The 18,739-nt window shown below is 47.3% G+C and overlaps 1 protein-coding gene across 5 annotated transcripts in view; it reads left to right on the top strand.

Moving 5' to 3' along the window:
* The window catches only part of LOC129704895 (inter-alpha-trypsin inhibitor heavy chain H3-like), a 120,428-nt gene that overhangs the window by 29,299 nt on the left and 72,390 nt on the right, over positions 1-18,739 (top strand). For all 5 annotated transcript variants that reach the window (XM_055648304.1, XM_055648303.1, XM_055648301.1 and 2 more), the window contains exon 12: positions 15,467-15,648. In XM_055648304.1, coding sequence (XP_055504279.1) covers positions 15,467-15,648 — 182 coding nt within the window. The remainder of the gene's footprint in view (positions 1-15,466; positions 15,649-18,739) is intronic.

The raw sequence follows: 18,739 nt of genomic DNA, 5'->3' as shown, positions 1-18,739 counted from the left end.
GTCTGTTATGTGAATCAAAGCCACAAACTGGGCAGTGACTGAGAAGGGCAATATTACAGCTTTGGGGATGTTTCATCCAAAACATGATTCCAAAAATAGGAAGGAGTTTTTTTCGTTCCTTCCAGAAATTGGCAGATTAAATGCAAGGTTTTGTTAAACATCTTCAAGGGTGCATTGGTGTCAGTCACTTCCTAAAGCAGTCTACATGTCGTTGACAATTCATTGAAATTAATTCTCACTCCCCAGTTACCACTCAATTGATTGATTGCAAGATGCAGCATTGAAGCAGGCCCTTCGGCCCACTGAATCCATGCTGACCATCGTTCTCCCCTTTCACATTGGTTCTATGTAACTCCCAACACACACTGGGCAATTTACAGCAGCCAATTAACCTGCAAACCCGCTTGTCTTTGGGGTGTGGGAGGAAACCGGAGCATCCAGAGGAACCCTACACGGTCACAAGGAGAATGGGCAAACTCCATCCCAGATCGTTGCTCTACCAGCTGTGCCACTGTACAACTCTGTTTAGAGCGGTCTCCAGGAATACAAAACAGTCGCTTATGTCCTGAAAGCAGATTGCATGTGATAAATCATTGTCCATTTATAAAACACCAGCCATGATCTGAGGATGTCCCAAAATGGTTTAGAGCCAGTTATTATGTGAAGATATATGTGATAAGAGCAGAATTAGGCCATTCGGCCCATCAAATCTACCTCGCCTTTCAATCATGGCTGATCTATCTCTCCCTCCTAACCCCATTCTCCTGCCTTCTCCCCATAACCCCTGACACCCCTGAATTAATAACAGGAGACCACTCAGCCCTGTGAGTCTACTATACCATTTACTCCAATCATGGGTAATCTGATTGCAACTTGAATCCCACATTCCTGTATACTCACCATAACATTCACCCCAACTTGTCACATGTCTACCCACCTCCGCATTAAAAATGCCCAACTTCTCACCTTCCACCACCCTTTAAAAAGAGATTTCCATAGACCCATAGTCTTCTGAGAATAAAAAACTTGTTCCCTCATCTCTGTGGTAAATGGGTGACCCTCTTATTTTTCAAATGCTGACCCCTACTTACAGGTTCTCCCACAAAAGGAAACATTCTCCTCTTGATAATGGCCGTGTCTCACGGTGCGAGTCCACCCACGAGTGATCCCGAGTGAAAGAAAAAATCAAACTCGTGGTTGACGATGAGATGCCAAGTTTATGTTCATCAGTTTAAACGAGTTCCCACGTGTGTGTCTATGTTTGCCATTTACTTCTAATTTTACTTCGGAGTCACGTGAGTGACTACGTGAAGAACCCCGCTAGGACGCATGCGTGTCATATCGCTACACGCATTGCAACGAGTCACAGCAGGGGGAACGTCGTTTTCCTTAGCGGCAGAATTTGAAAGCCGGGAACAGCAGGTAAGGAGACTCTGCGTTCTTTCCACTTCACAGGTGGAGGCATGGACAGATCCACGAAGGCTGCGAAAAAGCTGGGGGGGGAGAACCGCAGAGTTACGGGCAGCCAGCAGCAGCAGCAGCCAACGGCACGCCAATCTCCCGAAATGGGAACAGCTGTGCCCGACTTCGCTCCCGCACCGGCCACAGCCGGGCAGTAGAGCAAAGCAAAAAACTAACAGAGTCGTTGACTCCGATGAGTCCGATTTTGAACAGCCACGAGTGGCCTGTGCCCGAGAGCATTGGAGCCGGTTGGAGCGGCTGTTGGAGCAAATACTCCAAAGTGGCAGGCTCCGGGAGATGGAGACTAGTCACAGTGGGCAGCTAGTAAGTCCTACAGCAATACCTCTTGTAGGGCTGCACAGTGTTTCTCCCTCATCAGAGGGTAGTACAGGGGGTCAATTCTAGGCTGACCCTGAAGAGGGGTGTGCAGAACATACCCCTAGTGCACATGGGGTGCAAGAAAACCTATTGGATATGGTGTCTCAGTTTATTCAACCCGACCAAACTGGCCAAAACCTGGAACCTAAAATAGCTGCAAGTATCGACTACTTGTCATTCAACCAGCTACAAGGACATGCATTACTGGACACCACAGCAAGACACTTACCACCAGGGAACTGCAAATCACTGAATGTTCCCAGTGTCAACCAGTGTATTTGGAAACATGTCGGAGCATCAATCAGAGCCAGGGACTTGAAACTACAGAAAGTTCTGAAAGTCCTAACAGCGGGAATTACGGCTTTCGCCCACACAATAAACAAAAAAGACATGACACAAGATCACCAGGATGCACTGGCTTTATTTTGCAACTACCAATACGAGTAAACAGCATTAGGAAGAGTGCCATCCAACCGGCTTTAGACACCAACTTTGGAGGCCTGTGGAAACCTGGAACCTCCAAACCACCAATATTACTATTTGGAGGGGACTTATCCAAACAGGTAAAATAACTTAACGATGAGGCTAAAACCCTGGGGCTCATTGAAGCAAGGTCTAAAAACGACTTTGGCCAGAAACAGCACCCCTACGCACCACCTGTCGGCCAAGACAAACTGGTGAAAGCTCGAAGGCCAGGAACACTCAACATCGGTCTTTTTTAGGCCATGGCCCAGACCGGCCTTCCTGGGAAATGCGCTAACCCTCAACACCGACCCAACTACAGACCCAGACACCGGCGCCTCAACGTCCACGGAGGATGCCGAAAAAAGTAACAAACCTACGACTAGTAACCATGGAGGTAGGTGGGTCTGGTTCCTTACGAATTAAAGGGAGGATGGAGGTTGGTGGGAGATTACAATTCTATCTGGATGCATGGAATAAGTTAACTACCAACACTTATATTTTAAGCAGTATAGGGTTATACCATAGAATTTATACAAAAACATAACCCTCCAGTTCAGCATGTACCGAACCGAATGTTCATGCTTACAGGCAAAGAAAAATCAAAAGCGCATGCTGAACTACAGCGACTTTATAAAAAAGGAGTAATTGAGTAATTGAGTAATTGAGCAAACCCAACGCGAATCACAGGAATTCGTGTCCAAAATTTTTATCATAAACAAGAAAGATGGTGGTTGCCACATCATCATAGATTTGACTAATTTGAATACTTTCGTACAATATATTCATTTCAAGATGGAAACTTTTGTTACTGCTAAGCAATTGATTTCCAAAGGTTACTACATGGCAAGCATCGATTTAAAAGATGCTTACTATACAGTACCCATAAGAGGTGACCACAGATGTTATTTAACACTAAACCATCCATCAGACTGGTAGCAAGAATAATTGGCAAAATAGTGGCTGCGTTTCCGGCCACACAATTCGGACCTTTACATTATCGAAATTTACAGAGGGCTAAAATACGAGCACTCAAAAATTTATGGTGGTCATTTTGACAGACCAATGAGGCTACAAACAGAGGCCATAATGGAACTAAAATGGTGGAAAGATAACATTAGGCATTGTTCCAATCCAATCATTATCAGCAACCCATCTATGGTACTACAAACTGATGCCAGTGCACTTGGTTGGGGTGCTACCAATTCCACCTCCAGCTGTGGGGGAGATGGAATGCACAGGAGGCATCATTATTACAAACACTGGGCATAAACTACCTGGAAATGTTAAGTGCATTCCATGGCCTTAAGTTATATTGTTCTGGGTTATATCACCAGCATGTTAGACTACAGATTGACAATACCACCGCGGTAGCATATATCATATGGGTGGAAACAACATCATGTGACAATCTGGCCAACACAATTTGGCAATAGTGTATCCAGAGAGATATTTGGATATCAGCTACCTACTTACCAGGTAAATTAAATTTAGTGGCAGACACCAGGTCACGCAAATTCAATGAAAACACTGAATGGATGTTGGATAAAAATGTATTTGCTGAAATTACAGCATGGTATGGAACACCAGATATCAACTTATTCGCATCCAGGCTCAATCACCAGTTATCGAATTATGTTTCATGGGAACCAGACCCTGGGGCAGCGGCAACAGATGCATTTTCACTGCATTGGGAGAAATTGTTTATTTATGCATTCCCTCCTTTCTGCCTCATCAGTCAGGTATTAAGGAAATACAGCAAGACTCTCCGAATGTGTGCACACACCAAGCTAACCATGAAACATCCCTCGGGTGGGTTTTGGTCTGTTGGATTCATTGGCGCTGGTGTGAACCAAACTAGGTTCTGTCTGTCCCATAAGTGAGGCTCTAGCCGAGTAGTGGCAAGAATTAAAATTTTCTCGTAGGTGTTCTACGGTTCTCCCCACGCGTCGGACGATAGGTTCGGGAGAGATGGGAGGGTCTAGGACATGGGGCTCGAAAATGCGCTAGATGGAACTACAAGCGGAAGAAAAACGTCAGATTCGATAGGATATGGGGGAACATGAGAATGGAAAGGTGTGAGGAAGAAAACAGGTAAGGGTGAAGGAGAGAGGGTTTTGTGGTATTAAAGACAGGAAGAAGGAGGGGGGGGGGGGGGCGAAAAAAAGGTAAGAAGAAGGAACGAAAGAACATAGGAACGGTAGAAAGAAGCAGGGGCATCGAACGAAGAAGGAGGAAGAGCGGAGGAAAGAGAGGCGGAAGGTGAACAAAAGAAAAAAAAGAACAAGGAGGGAAAAAAAAGAGAGGGTCGACAAAAGCTAAAGCAGGGTGCGCAGGGACCAAAAAATAACCCCACTATGGGGGGGGTCGGGCTTTAAGTGGACACTGTTCACATCATGAAGTAGTGCGGTGGGGTGGGTTTGTGGTTGGTGAATGAAAAGACGTAGGAGGTGCAGAAGACACCGGGGGACACGAGAGCTGAAGTTTGGCGGTGTTACCGACTTCGGGGCAGAGATCTGTAAAAGAGATAGGACAAAAGAAGTAGAAAAAGTAAAAAGTGACAAAAAGAAATCAAAAGGAAGATAGCATGGAAATGAGTGGGAAAGAAAAAGCCCACGTAAAGAGACAAAGGGGGGGGTGTGGAAGGACAAGAAAGGGGGTAGAAGGGGGGGAGAAGAAATACACCCGAGAAACAAAAAAAAAACGAATGAAAAAACAGCGCGTGTGTCGGAAGGGGAACACCAAACGCGCGGCAAGCAGACTAACCCACCGGTGGTAGTGGGTGGGGGGTGTGTAGGAGAGGGTATAGCCCCCGGACCCCAATGCGTGCCCCGGACCCCCCGTAGGCCAAGCAAAACCAACAGTCAGACAAGGACTGGGAAAGAATTCGAGGTGCCGTGGGCGGCCACAGATGCCGCCGGAGGGGGAACGCTGCTGCGTGCGGCGAGTAGATGATAGAGACTGACAGGACTGCGCGAGCGGAGCGAAAGAGGGCCGGGGTAAGCATCGACACACACACGGCGAAAAGGCGGCAAACCAGCGCCAAGAGGGCGAAACAGGCCGATAAGCGGATTAGGACACGTGTCACTTAGAAGTCGGTCCCGTCCCACGTCGGGCGAGGCAGCTATCGAGCAGCAGACTGGGGAAGGGAGGTCCAGAGACCCAGTTCCAAGACGCAGGGTGGTCACGAAAACATAGGCCAACACAACGGAGGGGATACCAAAAGTGAAGGGGGAAAGGGCCACTCAGTGACACACAGGAACAAAGGAAGAAAGTTTAGGACACAACAAGACTCAGATGGGGGAAGAAAAAAAGAAAAAAAGAAAGGCGGGGCTAAAAGGAAGCACCCATAGGGAGTGAGAAAGGCAAAGAAAAATCGGGGGAAGAAATATAGGCGAATAAGATGGGAAGATGACTAGAGAAGAGAAACTCGACTGGGCAGTATACTAGTGGGGTACGGGATAAAGAATAGAGAACGAGCCAGGAGGGACAACAAGAAACAAGAATCAACGGTGCTAAAGCGCGAACACAAGAACTCCAACAAGTCACACTAGGACGAAAATACAACACGAGACAAAGCAACAAGGAAGACACTCAAGTAGAAGATAAGTAGACAGAAGCGAGGTGACCGTGAAGGGGGGCCGGGAAGTGGAAGAAGAAGAAAGGGTAGGAATAAGAACAGGGAGAGCAAAAAGCAGAAACCAAAACACGAGAAAGAAAAAGACAAAAACCTCAAAGAAAAGAAGAGAAAGGGCAAGCGGATAAAAGGGGTGTGCCCCCAACTGGAGCATAATGGAGGTGCTAACAAACAAACGATATGGTCGGAGAATCTGGAGCACACTACATAGTACGGAGAGGGATACTAGGTTCAGGAATTTAGCGAGTATCGATAGGGAAGTAGAAACAGCATCTCGTACTGATGGGGTCGGAGTGAGTATATAAGGCAGAACGGGTATGGTATCATGTGGAGTCACAATAAGGGTGGGCGGAGGAAAAGGGCGTAGGATGAACGAAGAAAAAGGGTCGAAGAGATGAAGGATGGAGGCCGAGGGAAAGAAACGTAAACTAAACAGACAGGGCGGAAAAGAAGGAACGGGAAGAAGGGCAGCAGAGATGGAGGGAGCCGGACAAAGCCCTGGTTCATGGATGAGACTCCAAACTGAGAAGGAGGAAAGGGAGAGAGAGAGCAGAATGAGGGAGCCGCCAAACCGAGGTATCCTAGTAACGTGTTGTCGCGCCCATAATGTGTACCATATATGCCTCCTACCTGGGCGAATAACGTCTTCATGGCGGTAAGTTCGTGTCACGTAATCTCGACTCAAAACGCTGTTACTCTCACACCGTCGTCAAACAAAAGTGTACTGAGTCAGGGAAAGGGGAGGCGAAAGCGTTAAGGTAGCGAACATTCAAGGTTGGGGGGAAGTGAGGGCAACTGTTCAATATCGACAGCGGACGCTGACGAAGTGACGTAGGTGAATACAAGTAGACGCGTAGGGGTCGTAATGTGGACAAGTTGGAAGGCAACAGTATCCTCAGGTCGAAAGGGCCAAAGTTTCACAGATACCTCGAGCATGTCGACTGATAATACTATGCTGGAGACAGGGAGGAGGGGAGGAAATAAAGAGAAAAACACTTAAGACCGAATGGATCATAAAGGCCACCGGATCGGCAACATCGAGGAATTCATAAAGAAGGCGTTTTATGGTGAATACGGGGGGTACAAACCGGGCGCCGACAAACAACGTCGCGCGCCCAACAACACCATCAAGATCTGTCAGGAAATTAGGAACAACGAGGGACCGGAAAAGAGCTCGCAAGAAGAACCGGCTAACGCCTGACCACTGGTTAGGCCTCGGAGGTGTGATCTACTACGTAATCGGGGTGGGGGGGGGTAGGAAAGAGAGGCGGCAGAATATGCGTGGAAGGGAGCGATAGCGAAAGTGCCGTGCACTTCCAAACTGTGGGGATGTAGTGGAAAGAGGAAAAGTCGTGAATAATAAATGCAGGAAACCAGAAGCAAAAGCTTCCAAAATTGCGTGCAAAAGCCCCCATGGGTGACGGGGGGACATGAGTCACGGTCGTTCAGCAGGGACATTGAAAGGGCATAGGCTGTGGGGTTTGTGTCTTGGCGGAGGAACGGCAATGGCTGTTTACACTCAGATAGGGCCCGAAAAGCTGCTGGTGCTGAGGGAGGGTAACTCCTTGAGCGAGGGAGGAGAGGGGGGACGATAGCAGAGATATTGCGTACGACAGTAGGCAGGAATGGGGTGACACTATTTCTGGTCACCCCCCAAAAGTGCCCGTCGTCAATGAAAAAAACCTTTAAGTGGGGACAACCAATGCTCCAAATCCAGAAGATGCTGCCGGCGGAGGAGGCCTTTATTGCTGAGTTCTCCAGCTATTTTTTTGTCCAGTAAGATTCTATTATTCCTTTAAAATTTATCTCCGGCACCGTGGTAACTTCTAACCAAAATTATGTAAAAGGTTGAACATTAACGGGGTTATTTTTCCCGCCCTACAACCAGGTCCGTAGACTAAGAGGATAGCAGGGGTGTGCTGGGTCTCTCTACATGCACGGGGTCCAGTGTTATGTCAGTCAGAGCAGTCGTCCCACCGTCGCCTCTAAAACTGTACAAACAGTGGGGCTCAAAACATCTTCCTTGTATTGGGCAATCTGCCGCCCGAAACACAAGCACCCTTTCACGATGTGCGGAAGGAGGAGGAAAGAAAGAGAGGGCGAGAAAGGAGGGAAGGAGGGGAAGCGAACGGGACCAGACGCTCTCAGTTCTGGAAAACACAACTTTACGTCAGGCCCATAGCAATCACACCAAGCCCACCCGCTAACCATCTGCGATCGAGTGGCCAGAGGTCGAAGAAAACCGCTGGAGTCTCTGGAGGACCTGCCAAAAGGATGATAAAGAAATGAGCATAGACAAGGGTGCAAAGAAAATAGATCCGCAAAGCAAAAGCTACAGTATGAATACCTGTATCGGTTTGGGGGTTGATCTGACAACGAGTTTAAATACGAAACACAAAAGCAACGTGATGGGGAGGATGAGGTATTAAAGTTTTGGAGAAAAGATTTTCCTGAATTTGGTTTAATCTGATAGTCTGTAGAATACAGAGAGTGACGGCGAAGAGCACACTCGAGTGGGGCGGTTTTCAGTGGGGATCATCATAGGGGGGGGATGAGGTTAGAAAGGGTGACAGCGTAGGGCGTTACTGCTTGGTAGTACGCTCTTGTTTAATGCACTCACAATGACCGAACTATTTGGTTATTTTTTTAATCTTTATCCTGAGAGAGGGGAAATAGACAAGAAGTATGCCTCTCTTGCATGCTCCTGCGAGGGTCGCGCTGTGTCAGAGAACTGGGGGACAGATGTTTGGGTTTTTGCGGCTCGTTTGGGGGGGGGCTAGGGAGGATTCTGGCAATGAGGCGTTGTGGGGTGCGATAGGTCCCGGGTTCAAATCCCTGGGCAACAGGATCCCATTTCAGATGTTAAGGGAACATTAGGTGGGGGGGACTGAAAAAAATACATTAGTAACCTCAGATAGGCAGTGTAAACTACCCGAGCCTCGAAGTACGTTTAGAGAAAATGTCAGCTTGCCCGTGGAAGATGATGTGTGTCGGCAGTTTCGTTGGGATACATTGAATCCAACATAGAAATGGCTAGGCAGATGTGATGATGCAGACGCCTGATTACGGCGAGTACGATGGGTTAGTTGGTATGAGCAAGGCGTTGGGACTAAGGTGGGAAAAAAAAATTATGTTCGGTTGGGCACGGATTGTTAGTGCCGGATGGCCGTTTCCTTGCTGTAAAGTGTTAATTGATTATCGTGGTACTACAAGTTCATCTTCCGCGAAATTTCAACATGGTTAATAATTAAGGTTAGACAATAGAACATGGTGCAGGAGCATACCATTTGGCCCTTCGAAGCCCGGCCCAACCATTCATGTGATCGGGTGGGGCATAAGATCACCCAGTGGTACGAGGGGAACACGGACCGGGGGGGCAAACACCCCTGGACCTACACACAATACGAGAGGGACCAAAAAATCACCGTTCTTCCCCATATCCCAGACTCCGTCGCTCTTTTTAAGAGCCCCTCGATCAAGCTCGCTCTTGAAGCCTCCAGAGACCTGCCTTCCACCGCCCCTGAGGCAGAGAATTCCCCACCAAAAATACACAAAGCGTCACACTGCAGCAAGGAAGCAACACATAACTGAGTCCAACGGATACTAAGCACAAACACTTCTCATATACACTCCCGTGGGCGCGGTGGCAAAAAGGTAAGGCGGTGGCAACAGGTAGGAGGAGGTACGTAGAAGCGACGATAAAGCACACACATAACTGGTGCACGCCCTGGGGGGTGACGCAGAGACCTAATTCTCGTTGCTCCTATAATTTCCAGTGCTCTTGTTTGTAGAGGCCAACATGCCATTCCATCGTTCCACCGCTTGCACTGCCGGTGCTGTACACCTGCATTTGCGTACCTTGTCATAACGAGTGGAATAGTGATAAACAGGGTAGAGTGAGAGACGGACCAGCGCCCCCGTGAGATCGCTTGTACTTGGGACCCGACTATGAAAGAAAAGATTGTCTCGAACTTACAAAGGAACGGTACCAGATTTAGAATAGCGTAAGGGGCGGCGGAAGCTCGGTTGATTGAGGAGGATCCTTCTTAACTCGGGTAGGGGTCAGGGCGAGAAGTAAGAGGGGGAACACAAAAAACGGTGAAGCATTTTTGTCACAGAAGGATAACCCTTTTAATTTTTGCTCAGTGTTATTCTGGTTACCCGGATAATGGGCAGTTTTAAATCACGCCTAACTAATACCAATAATCGTCGTAGGGCTTGGCATTCAGTTATTCTATCTGTTCCCTCTACTTATCTCTCTGTTCTCTCGTCGTTCGCCGGTCCACCCTCTCTCGCTCGCTTCTCCTCCCTTCCCCTCCCTCTCCCCCTCCCTCGGGGGTCTCCCCCTCCCTCTCTCCCCCCTCCCTCTCTCCCTCCCGCCCGCTCTCCCCCTCCCTCGCTCGGGGGAGGGGTGCCCCCTCCCATAAGTCTCCCCCTCCCTCTATCCCTCTCCCCTCTCGCGCCCGTCCCCAGTCTCTCGCTCTTCGCCCCTCCCCTCTCTCTCCTCTCCCTCGTCTCCTCCACTCCTCCCTCCTCCCTCTCGGGGGGGTTCTCTCTCTGACACCTCTGCTTTCTCTCCACTTTCGTCTCTCTAACTATCCCTGACTCTTACTATTCCTTACATCGTCTACTACTTTCCTCAATCTCCTCCCCCTCTAGCTCCCTCCGTTCTGCTATCCACTCTCTCTCCCCTCTTAAAGGGGATCTCCTCCGAAAAAAGGTGAAGGACCAACTCTCTTCATCTACTATGACCTTCTTCTCTTATCTCTCCACTTCATCTATAATCTCGCTTTATCAACTCCCTCATATGCCTTCTCTCCCCTCTAGATATTCTGTCCTCTCCATCTCCCGCACTTTTTCTCTCTCCCTCTCATCCCCAATCCTCTCTCTATACCACAGTTTTGGGTAACTAAGTGTGGTATAAATGAAACGCTAATCCGTGTACAATGACTGTAGTGTGCACCTGGGCTGGCTTGCTCAAGAATCCTTGTTTACCTCCCACGTACTATCGGTGATCGAGCTGTTAGACCCTGTCTGCAAAGTTAGCAACTACCACAACATAAGAAAGCCTGCTGGGCAAGGGGGGGGACCGGCCGGCACGGAGCCCGGCCGGAACTGATGGCTTTATCAATCGATGGGCCAAATGAATTATTATAATAGAGAGGCTGACACACAGAGGGGTTATAGCTCACACGAGACATTGGATGATTGCCAGCCTGGTTTGCACTTTGAGGCAGTGGCAGAAACTGATTCTGCTGCAGTGCGTGGAGATGCAGTGGGAGATACCACACTTGGGTACGCAGCCTTGCGAAATCGCAAGTAGGCATCGAGCTCGTGATTAAAATTAACGCACTAGATGGGAGATATCCTCTTCGTCTACAGGGGACCTGAAGCATTTCACAAACAAAATCTGTCCGCTGTTTAATGCAGATACAAGGAACTGTTCTATCTTCTACGTGTGTCTGGGTGGCGTGGGGGGACTCCGGAGCGCGGCAAAACGTCCATCCCGTCGATCTATGGTTCTCACATAGAAGCTGCATGCCTGATCCTGTCGAGGGGGTTACTCCAACAACGATTTGTGTCTTTTTAAAGTAAAGCAGCGATCTTACAGTGTTCCTGAAGCCCCACAAGGTGCTGGTGTAACTGCAGCGTGGCTCGGGATACAGCAGTATCTCTGGAGCACGTGGGAATGGTTATTTTTTGGGTCAAACAGTCCCCGTGATAGACGAGAGGGTGGGAACTGTTTCAGAAGGGTCATGGAGCACACATCGACAAAACGGGGGGGCCTACCCAATGGGTGAAGGGACCTCCTACCTACCCATGCTCAAGACCGAGATGCGCCAAAAAAAATAACCCCTGGAGTTTACTGGCCAGCATTTTTGGATCGATTTATGATGCCTTCTGTTTATTCCAGTAAGAAGGTCTTTGTCATTTCAGGGCCTCACCGGCCACTTTTGTCATATGAGCAATGTCCTTGGTAGAACACAATTAGTATAACGCATAGTCCGTATAAATATTATTCTGAGAAGCTGCGTGCAATAGTTCGCGGTGCTGAAACTAAAATTGGAATAGCCAAGCTCACAAATTTTCCCGCTCATTAAACGCTATTTCTCCTTTAGCCTGTATCTGTACACGTCTGGCTGCTCCGGTCAATGGCTAAAAAATTCGAAGGGGTGTGTAATCATATATAGTCATGTTCCCGTTGACTGGAATAGCATGCAAGAAAAAGCTTTCACTGTACGCACTAACGAAAACAAAAAATAATGGCAAACCAGTAGACAAGAAACTTATGCGCGGGAGTTAATTCACAGGCAGGCGTGAAGCATCTCTGGAGAAAACAATAGGTGTTGTTTCAGGTCGAGGCACCTTCATCAGACCCAAAACCCATCACCTGTTCTTGTGGTGCCCGAGATGCTGCCTAACCGGTCTGTAAGTAACTTCCCGCATTTGTGTGTGTATCCTTCAGTGCGTAACAGGCATATCGCAGTTTCATTTTTGGACACTGGCTCCTTAAGACTAAACAAAGTTTGCTCACATTTGTTTTCTATGCACCTTAGATTATTTGAAAAGATTATCTCAAGTGCAGTTCGTGAGTTTATTGTCAGTGTCCCCTGTATAGGACCTGTAAATTCTTGCTTTGCTTAAGCACATCTAGACGTAACTGAATCCTCCCACACCAAACGGCCCCCACGGAAAAAAAACCCACCCCCCCCCTCCTTTTTTAGTCAGTATTTCCGACTGCGGACCTTTTTGCAACTCTAGAGTGCCAGTTCACCAGCGGAAACAAGCAACAGACCACAGAGAGTATGAACCTGTCACACGACTCTGCCCAGTACGGGTTACAGGCAAGGGAAAACAAAGCAAAACAGAGACACCAGAGAGTGTGAACACTGTCACCAGACTCTGCCACATTACAACCAAGCAAGTAAGTTTTCGTCTTGAGTTAAGGTAGTTTAGTGTATTTAGTTTAGTTTTAGTTTACGTATAGGGTTTAGTTATAGAGATTCAGGCAGAAGCCGGTTTTCGGCCCAGCCAGTCCGTGCCATCCAGCGATCCCACACACTAACACTATCCTACACACGCTAGAGACAAATTTACAATACACCAAGCCAAATTAACCTACAAACCTGTACGTCTTTGGAGTGTGGGAGGAAACTGGAGCTCCTCGGGGTAAATGTACAACCACAGTTCACGGGGAGAACGTACAAAGCCCCGTACAGACAGCAACGGTAGTCGAGATTGAACCCGGGTCTCTGGCGCTGTAAGGCAGCAACTCCACCGCTGGCCACAGTGCCAGTATTTTGGATTTCACATCATCAGCTGCCTGAGATCAGCACTGTGATGAGTATTTTGTTTATTTTAATGTCACGTAAACCGAGGTAGAGTGAGAAGTTTTTGTTTGTTCCGGTTGCTTTACCAGTCAGTAGAAAGACTATACATGATTAGAATCGGGCCGTCCACAGTGCACAGATACAAGATGTATAGTTTAATTTAGTTTATTGTCACGGAATCATGGAGAAGGCAGGCCCAGGTTATTGATTGTGGATGATCAACCAAATATCACTTGAATGGCGGTGCTGGCTCGAAGAGCAAATGGCCTCCTCCTGCACTCTATTTTCTATGTAATTCTATGTTAAATGAACTCTTGCAATGTGGATTTCCCCCACCCACACTGCCCAGTTCATTCTTTTGCCAGCCACTGTAGCGTGCGTCTTTCAGATCCCCTAAAAAAAAAAAGGGTGCCGGCTTTTTGGACCCCACGTGAAAGTTTCTATTCAGATCTGACTAATCTTTCAACATTTCACTTCCTGGCACTCCATCCAAAAACTCACGAGTTACTCACGAGTTCACTACGGTAAACTCACGGGCTTACTACGGTATTACACAAAGTTTAAAAAGTTTCAAATTTTTCCTTCAAGAGTAAATTTGACTCGTGGAAATCTTTCAACATGTTTCCCGAGTACCTGCATTACGAGTCGCTAAGTTACGTCCACGAGTTCCGACGTTCCCGCTACGTTAATTCTACGTGATTACCACGAGTTTGATTTGTTTTTAACTCTGGATCACTCGTGGGTGGACTCGCGCAGTGAGACAGGGGTTTAACTCAGTCAAGACATTTTTTAATCGTCACCTCGCATTCCTCTGAACTCCATTGGATACAAACTTAGCCCATTCAATCTTTCCTAATATAGCAACTACCATTCAGATAGGCCAGTGAACCAATCCTGAACTGTTTTCAATTCATTTACATCAATCACTTGTAGAAAAGTAAATCTAGAAGATTGTGTACCAATTACTCAGAGGTAACAGGGAAGAGTGTCACAAGAAGAGACCAGACTGATTCCTGGGATGTCAGGACTTTCATATGAAGAAAGACTGGATAGACTCGGCTTGTACTCACTAACATTAGGGATTTAGGCATTGAGGGGGGATCTTATAGAAACAATTACAAAATTCTTAAAGGGGTGGACGAATGGCTAGATGCAGGAAGATTTGTTGAACCCGATTTTGGGGAAGTCCAGAACAAGGAGTCACAGTTTAAGGATAAGGGGGAAATCTTTTAGGACTGAGATGAGGAAAACATTTTTCACGCAGAGAGTGGTGAATCTCTGGAATTCTCTGCCATAGAAGGTAGTTGAGGCCAGTTCATTGGCTATGTTTAAGAGGGAGTTAGATGTGGCCCTTGTGGCTAAAGGGATCAGGGGGTATGGAGAGAAGGCAGGTACAGGATACTGAGTTGGATGATCAGCCATGATCATATTGAATGGCGGTGCAGGCTCGAAGAGCTGAATGGCCTTCTCCTGCACCTATTGTCTATGTTTCTATGTGTCTATGTGGTCCAGTCAATATACCCTATTTAAAAAAGGCATAACCTCTGCTTTAAAGGTGGGCATCTTCACTAAACAACTACTGTCAGGATTAAAGTCAGGTTCACCCTCACTTTCAGAAATATTGCCTCGTTATCTTTTTAAAGCTTGTCAGAAAAGCATTGGGGAGACAACTGTTTTAGAAACATAGAGTCATAAAGTGTGGAAACAGGCCCTTCAGCCAAACGTGCCCACACGTCCCAGCAACACTAGTCCCATTTGCCCGGGTTTGGCCCATATCCCTCCAAACCTGTCCTATCCATGTACCTAATTATTTCTTAGACATTAGGATATTCCATGCCTCAACTAGCTCCTCTGACAGCTTGTTCCATGCACCCACCAACCTTTGTGTAAAAAGTTACCCACATCCTATTAAATCACCTTAAACCTATGTCCTCTGGTCTTTGATAAACCTACACTGGGCAAGAGACTCTGTGCATCCACCCGATGTATTCCTCTTATGACCTTATATACCTCTATAAGATCACCCCTCATTCTCCAAGCACTCCAAGTCCCAGCCAACTCGACCACTCCCTCTAGCCTGGGCCCTCTAGTCCTGGCAACATCCTAGAGTTTGTTAGCATTTGTAAACTAACGCAAATGAATTTCTATGCCTATACTTGGATACCATAAGGATTTATTTTTAATCATTTTATTGCAGGAGTATCAAATCCCAACAAAATCCAGAAAAACGTGAAAAAAGCAGTAAACGGCCGGTACAATGTGTACACCCTTGGGTTTGGTTTTGATGTTAAATTCAGCTTTCTGGAGAAATTGGCACTGGAAAATAACGGTTTAGCACGACGGATTTATGAAGATTCAGATGCTTCTTTACAGCTCCAGGTAAAATGATTGCTGCATATGAATGTTATCCCTCTAGCCTTTGCCCTGAATTTCCTCAGATTGCTTCTGCCATATCTTCACCAAGAGTGCAGCGGAAAATGTGTTACTATTGGATTTCCGCTGAACTTCCAGTTTAATTTTAGTGGATTTGGAATCTCAGAAGAAATCTCAGAATTTCCCTCATCCCTGCTGTAAGCCATTTTCTTTGCTTGGAAGAAATAAGTGGTAAAATAGCCGGTGACTCGTGTTTTGTTCAGTGTAAATGTTATACGTTATTTTAGTTTAGTTTGGAGATACAGCGGGTAAACAGGCCCTTTGACCCATCGAGTCCGCACCGACCAGCGATCCCTGTACACGAGCACTATCCTACACACTAGGGACAATTTACAATTTGTTACCGAAGCCAATTAACCTACAAACTTGTACATCTTTGGAGTGTGGAAGGAAACCGGAATTCCCGGAAAAATCCCATGTGGTCACGGGGGGGGATTGTACAAGTCCCGTACCAACAGCACCCATGGTCAGGATCGACCCCGGCTCTCTGGCGCTGTAAGGCAGCAAGTCTACTGCTGTGCCACTGTGTCGCCACTGTTTAATTTAATCTTCATTCCTTCATTCCACATAATGTGTTGATATAAAGGCAAATATCTACTAATTTCGATATGAGGGATTACATTGACTTTTGTAGATTAATTTTGTTGCATCAATAAATTAAAAATAAAATCCCTTATCTACAAAATCCATTCTGTGGCACACAAGAAATCAGGCATTTATATGGATGCGGCCAGCATTGGACCATATGACAACTCAAACCTCCTGTCCCAGTCAATTTGTTGATCCAAATTTGACTTCAACTCCTCTTTACTGTCTCATAACCCTTGACTTCCCGACATGCCGAGACCCGTCTATCTGAGTTACAGAATTTCCAAGATTCAAAATCCACTGAGGGAAGAAATCCCTCCTCACCTCCATCTTGAATGGATGACTTCTCATTCCAAGACTATGCCCCCTGACTGCAGATTCCAGTCCAAGTCCCCACTCTCCCATTCTTACACCCACCACCCAAGGCAGAACGCTTTATCAGCATCCACTTGTCAAGTCTACTTAGAATATTGCATGCTTTTTTGTGATTAGATATTAACCTACATGTGTACAGACCCAACCTGTCCTGCCAAAACCACCCTTTAACCAAAGGATCAATCCAACAGCCCATGTCCAAACTACTTCCAATACAATCACAGTGAAATATAGATAGCTCAGAACTCCTGGAACTTCTGTAGTGCCAGCCTCTGAGATTTCTTATTCCCTTAACCTGTCAGCATTATTTTACCTTCCCGATTGCTTGTGGTTCTTGCATGCTAAAGGGCCTGTCCCACTATACGAGTTTACCCAAGAGCAATCCCGAGTTTTAAAAAAAAATAAAACTTGTGGTAAGTAGGAAGAATGTACATACCGGGTATGTCGGAACTCCGGATGTCTCTTAGCGGCTCGTAACGCTAACGGCAGGTACTCGTGAAACGCGGTAAGCTCATTAAGTTTTTTCAACAGTGCAGAGAATGTCCACGAGAGACCTGAGTACCTACGAATGGCTATTACCGTAATTCTCCAAGTTCGAATCAGGGGAAACTCGGGAGAACTCTTGAATTACCTCGTACAGTGGGACAGGCCCTTTACTCTCTATGTTTAAGCACACTCCACTTTTTCTCCCATCAAAATGTTGCATTTTTCCACATTATCCTCCTTTTGCAAGATTTCTGCTGACACACCTAACCTATCAGTATCCTGTTGCAGAATCTTTGTCCATTCATTACAATTTACTTCCCACCTTATCTCTGTATTCTTCACAAATTTGGTACAAGAATCTTTTTTCATCCATCCGATTAATATAGATTGTAAATAGCTGAGGCCTCGTCTCTGTCTTGGCAGCATCCTGCTCACAAACTTGAAAAAAGCCCATTCATCCTAATTCCCTGGTTTATCTCAGTAACCCAATCCTCCATCCTTGTTCATGTATTACCTTGGAACCCTAGAAACATAGAAAATAGGTGCAGGAGTAGGCCATTCGGCCCTTCGAGCTAGCACCGCCATTCAATATGATCATGGCTTTGCTCATCCAAAATCAGTACCCGTTCCTGCTTTCTACCGTAATCCCTTGTTTCCGTTAGCCTAATCTACCTCCCACATCTGCATGTTTTCATCATTTGTGTTATAATGCTTTATGTGGCATCTTCCCAGAAGCTTTTCCGGAAAACCACATCCATTGGTACCCTTAGATTTTACTTCGGAGTCACGTGAGTGACTACGTGAAGACCCCGTCCAGTCCGCATGCGTGTCCATATCGTCTATCGTATTGCGTGATGACTGGCAGGTTGAATGTGATTCTCCTGCCAGCAACAGACCTGAGGTAAGTTTTTTAAAAATACTTTCAGGTTTTAAAATCTTCTTGCAGGAACCTCTACTTAGAGGTCCTGCTAAAAGTCCGGGGGTAAGTCGGGACGGAGGGGAAACCCCAGTCTCGGACTTCAGGGAACCCCGGTCATGGGGAATCCCGCCCATGGACCTAGGCGCTCGGAACCGCGGAATGCGGGTAGCGAGCGGCGGTAAATTCACCTTTGAGCCGCTGGCAGTAAAACCAGCGGCTTCATATTGGTGGAGAACCCGCTCGGGGACCGTGGGAAACGGGGAGCGGACGGCGGCGGATTCGCCCTCGAGCCGCTGGCTGTGGAGCCAGCGGCTTCATATTGGTGCCGGGGGCACCTGGACAGCCGCTCCCGAGACCGCGGGAAACGGGGAGCGGACGGCGGTGGATTCACCTTCGAGCCGCTGGCAGTGGTGCCAGCGGCTTCATATTGGTGCCGGGGGCACCTGGACAGCCGCTCCGGAGACCGTGGAATACGGGGAGCGACCTGAGAACCCGCTCCGTAGACTGCGGGATGCGAGGAGCGGACGGCAGTAGGTACTGTGCCACTGGCAGTAAACCAGCGGCTTCATATACCCCCCTCCCCCCCGAATCAGGATAACCCCCCTTGACCTTTGTAAATCGCGGCTATCCCTTTGATAGGGACCACGGGGATATCCCGGCTGCAGTTAC

The sequence above is a fragment of the Leucoraja erinacea genome, chromosome 16 (assembly GCF_028641065.1).
Source record: "Leucoraja erinacea ecotype New England chromosome 16, Leri_hhj_1, whole genome shotgun sequence".
Taxonomy (NCBI): Eukaryota; Metazoa; Chordata; class Chondrichthyes; order Rajiformes; family Rajidae; genus Leucoraja; species Leucoraja erinaceus.
This window is presented reverse-complemented; position numbering and strand designations above follow the sequence as displayed.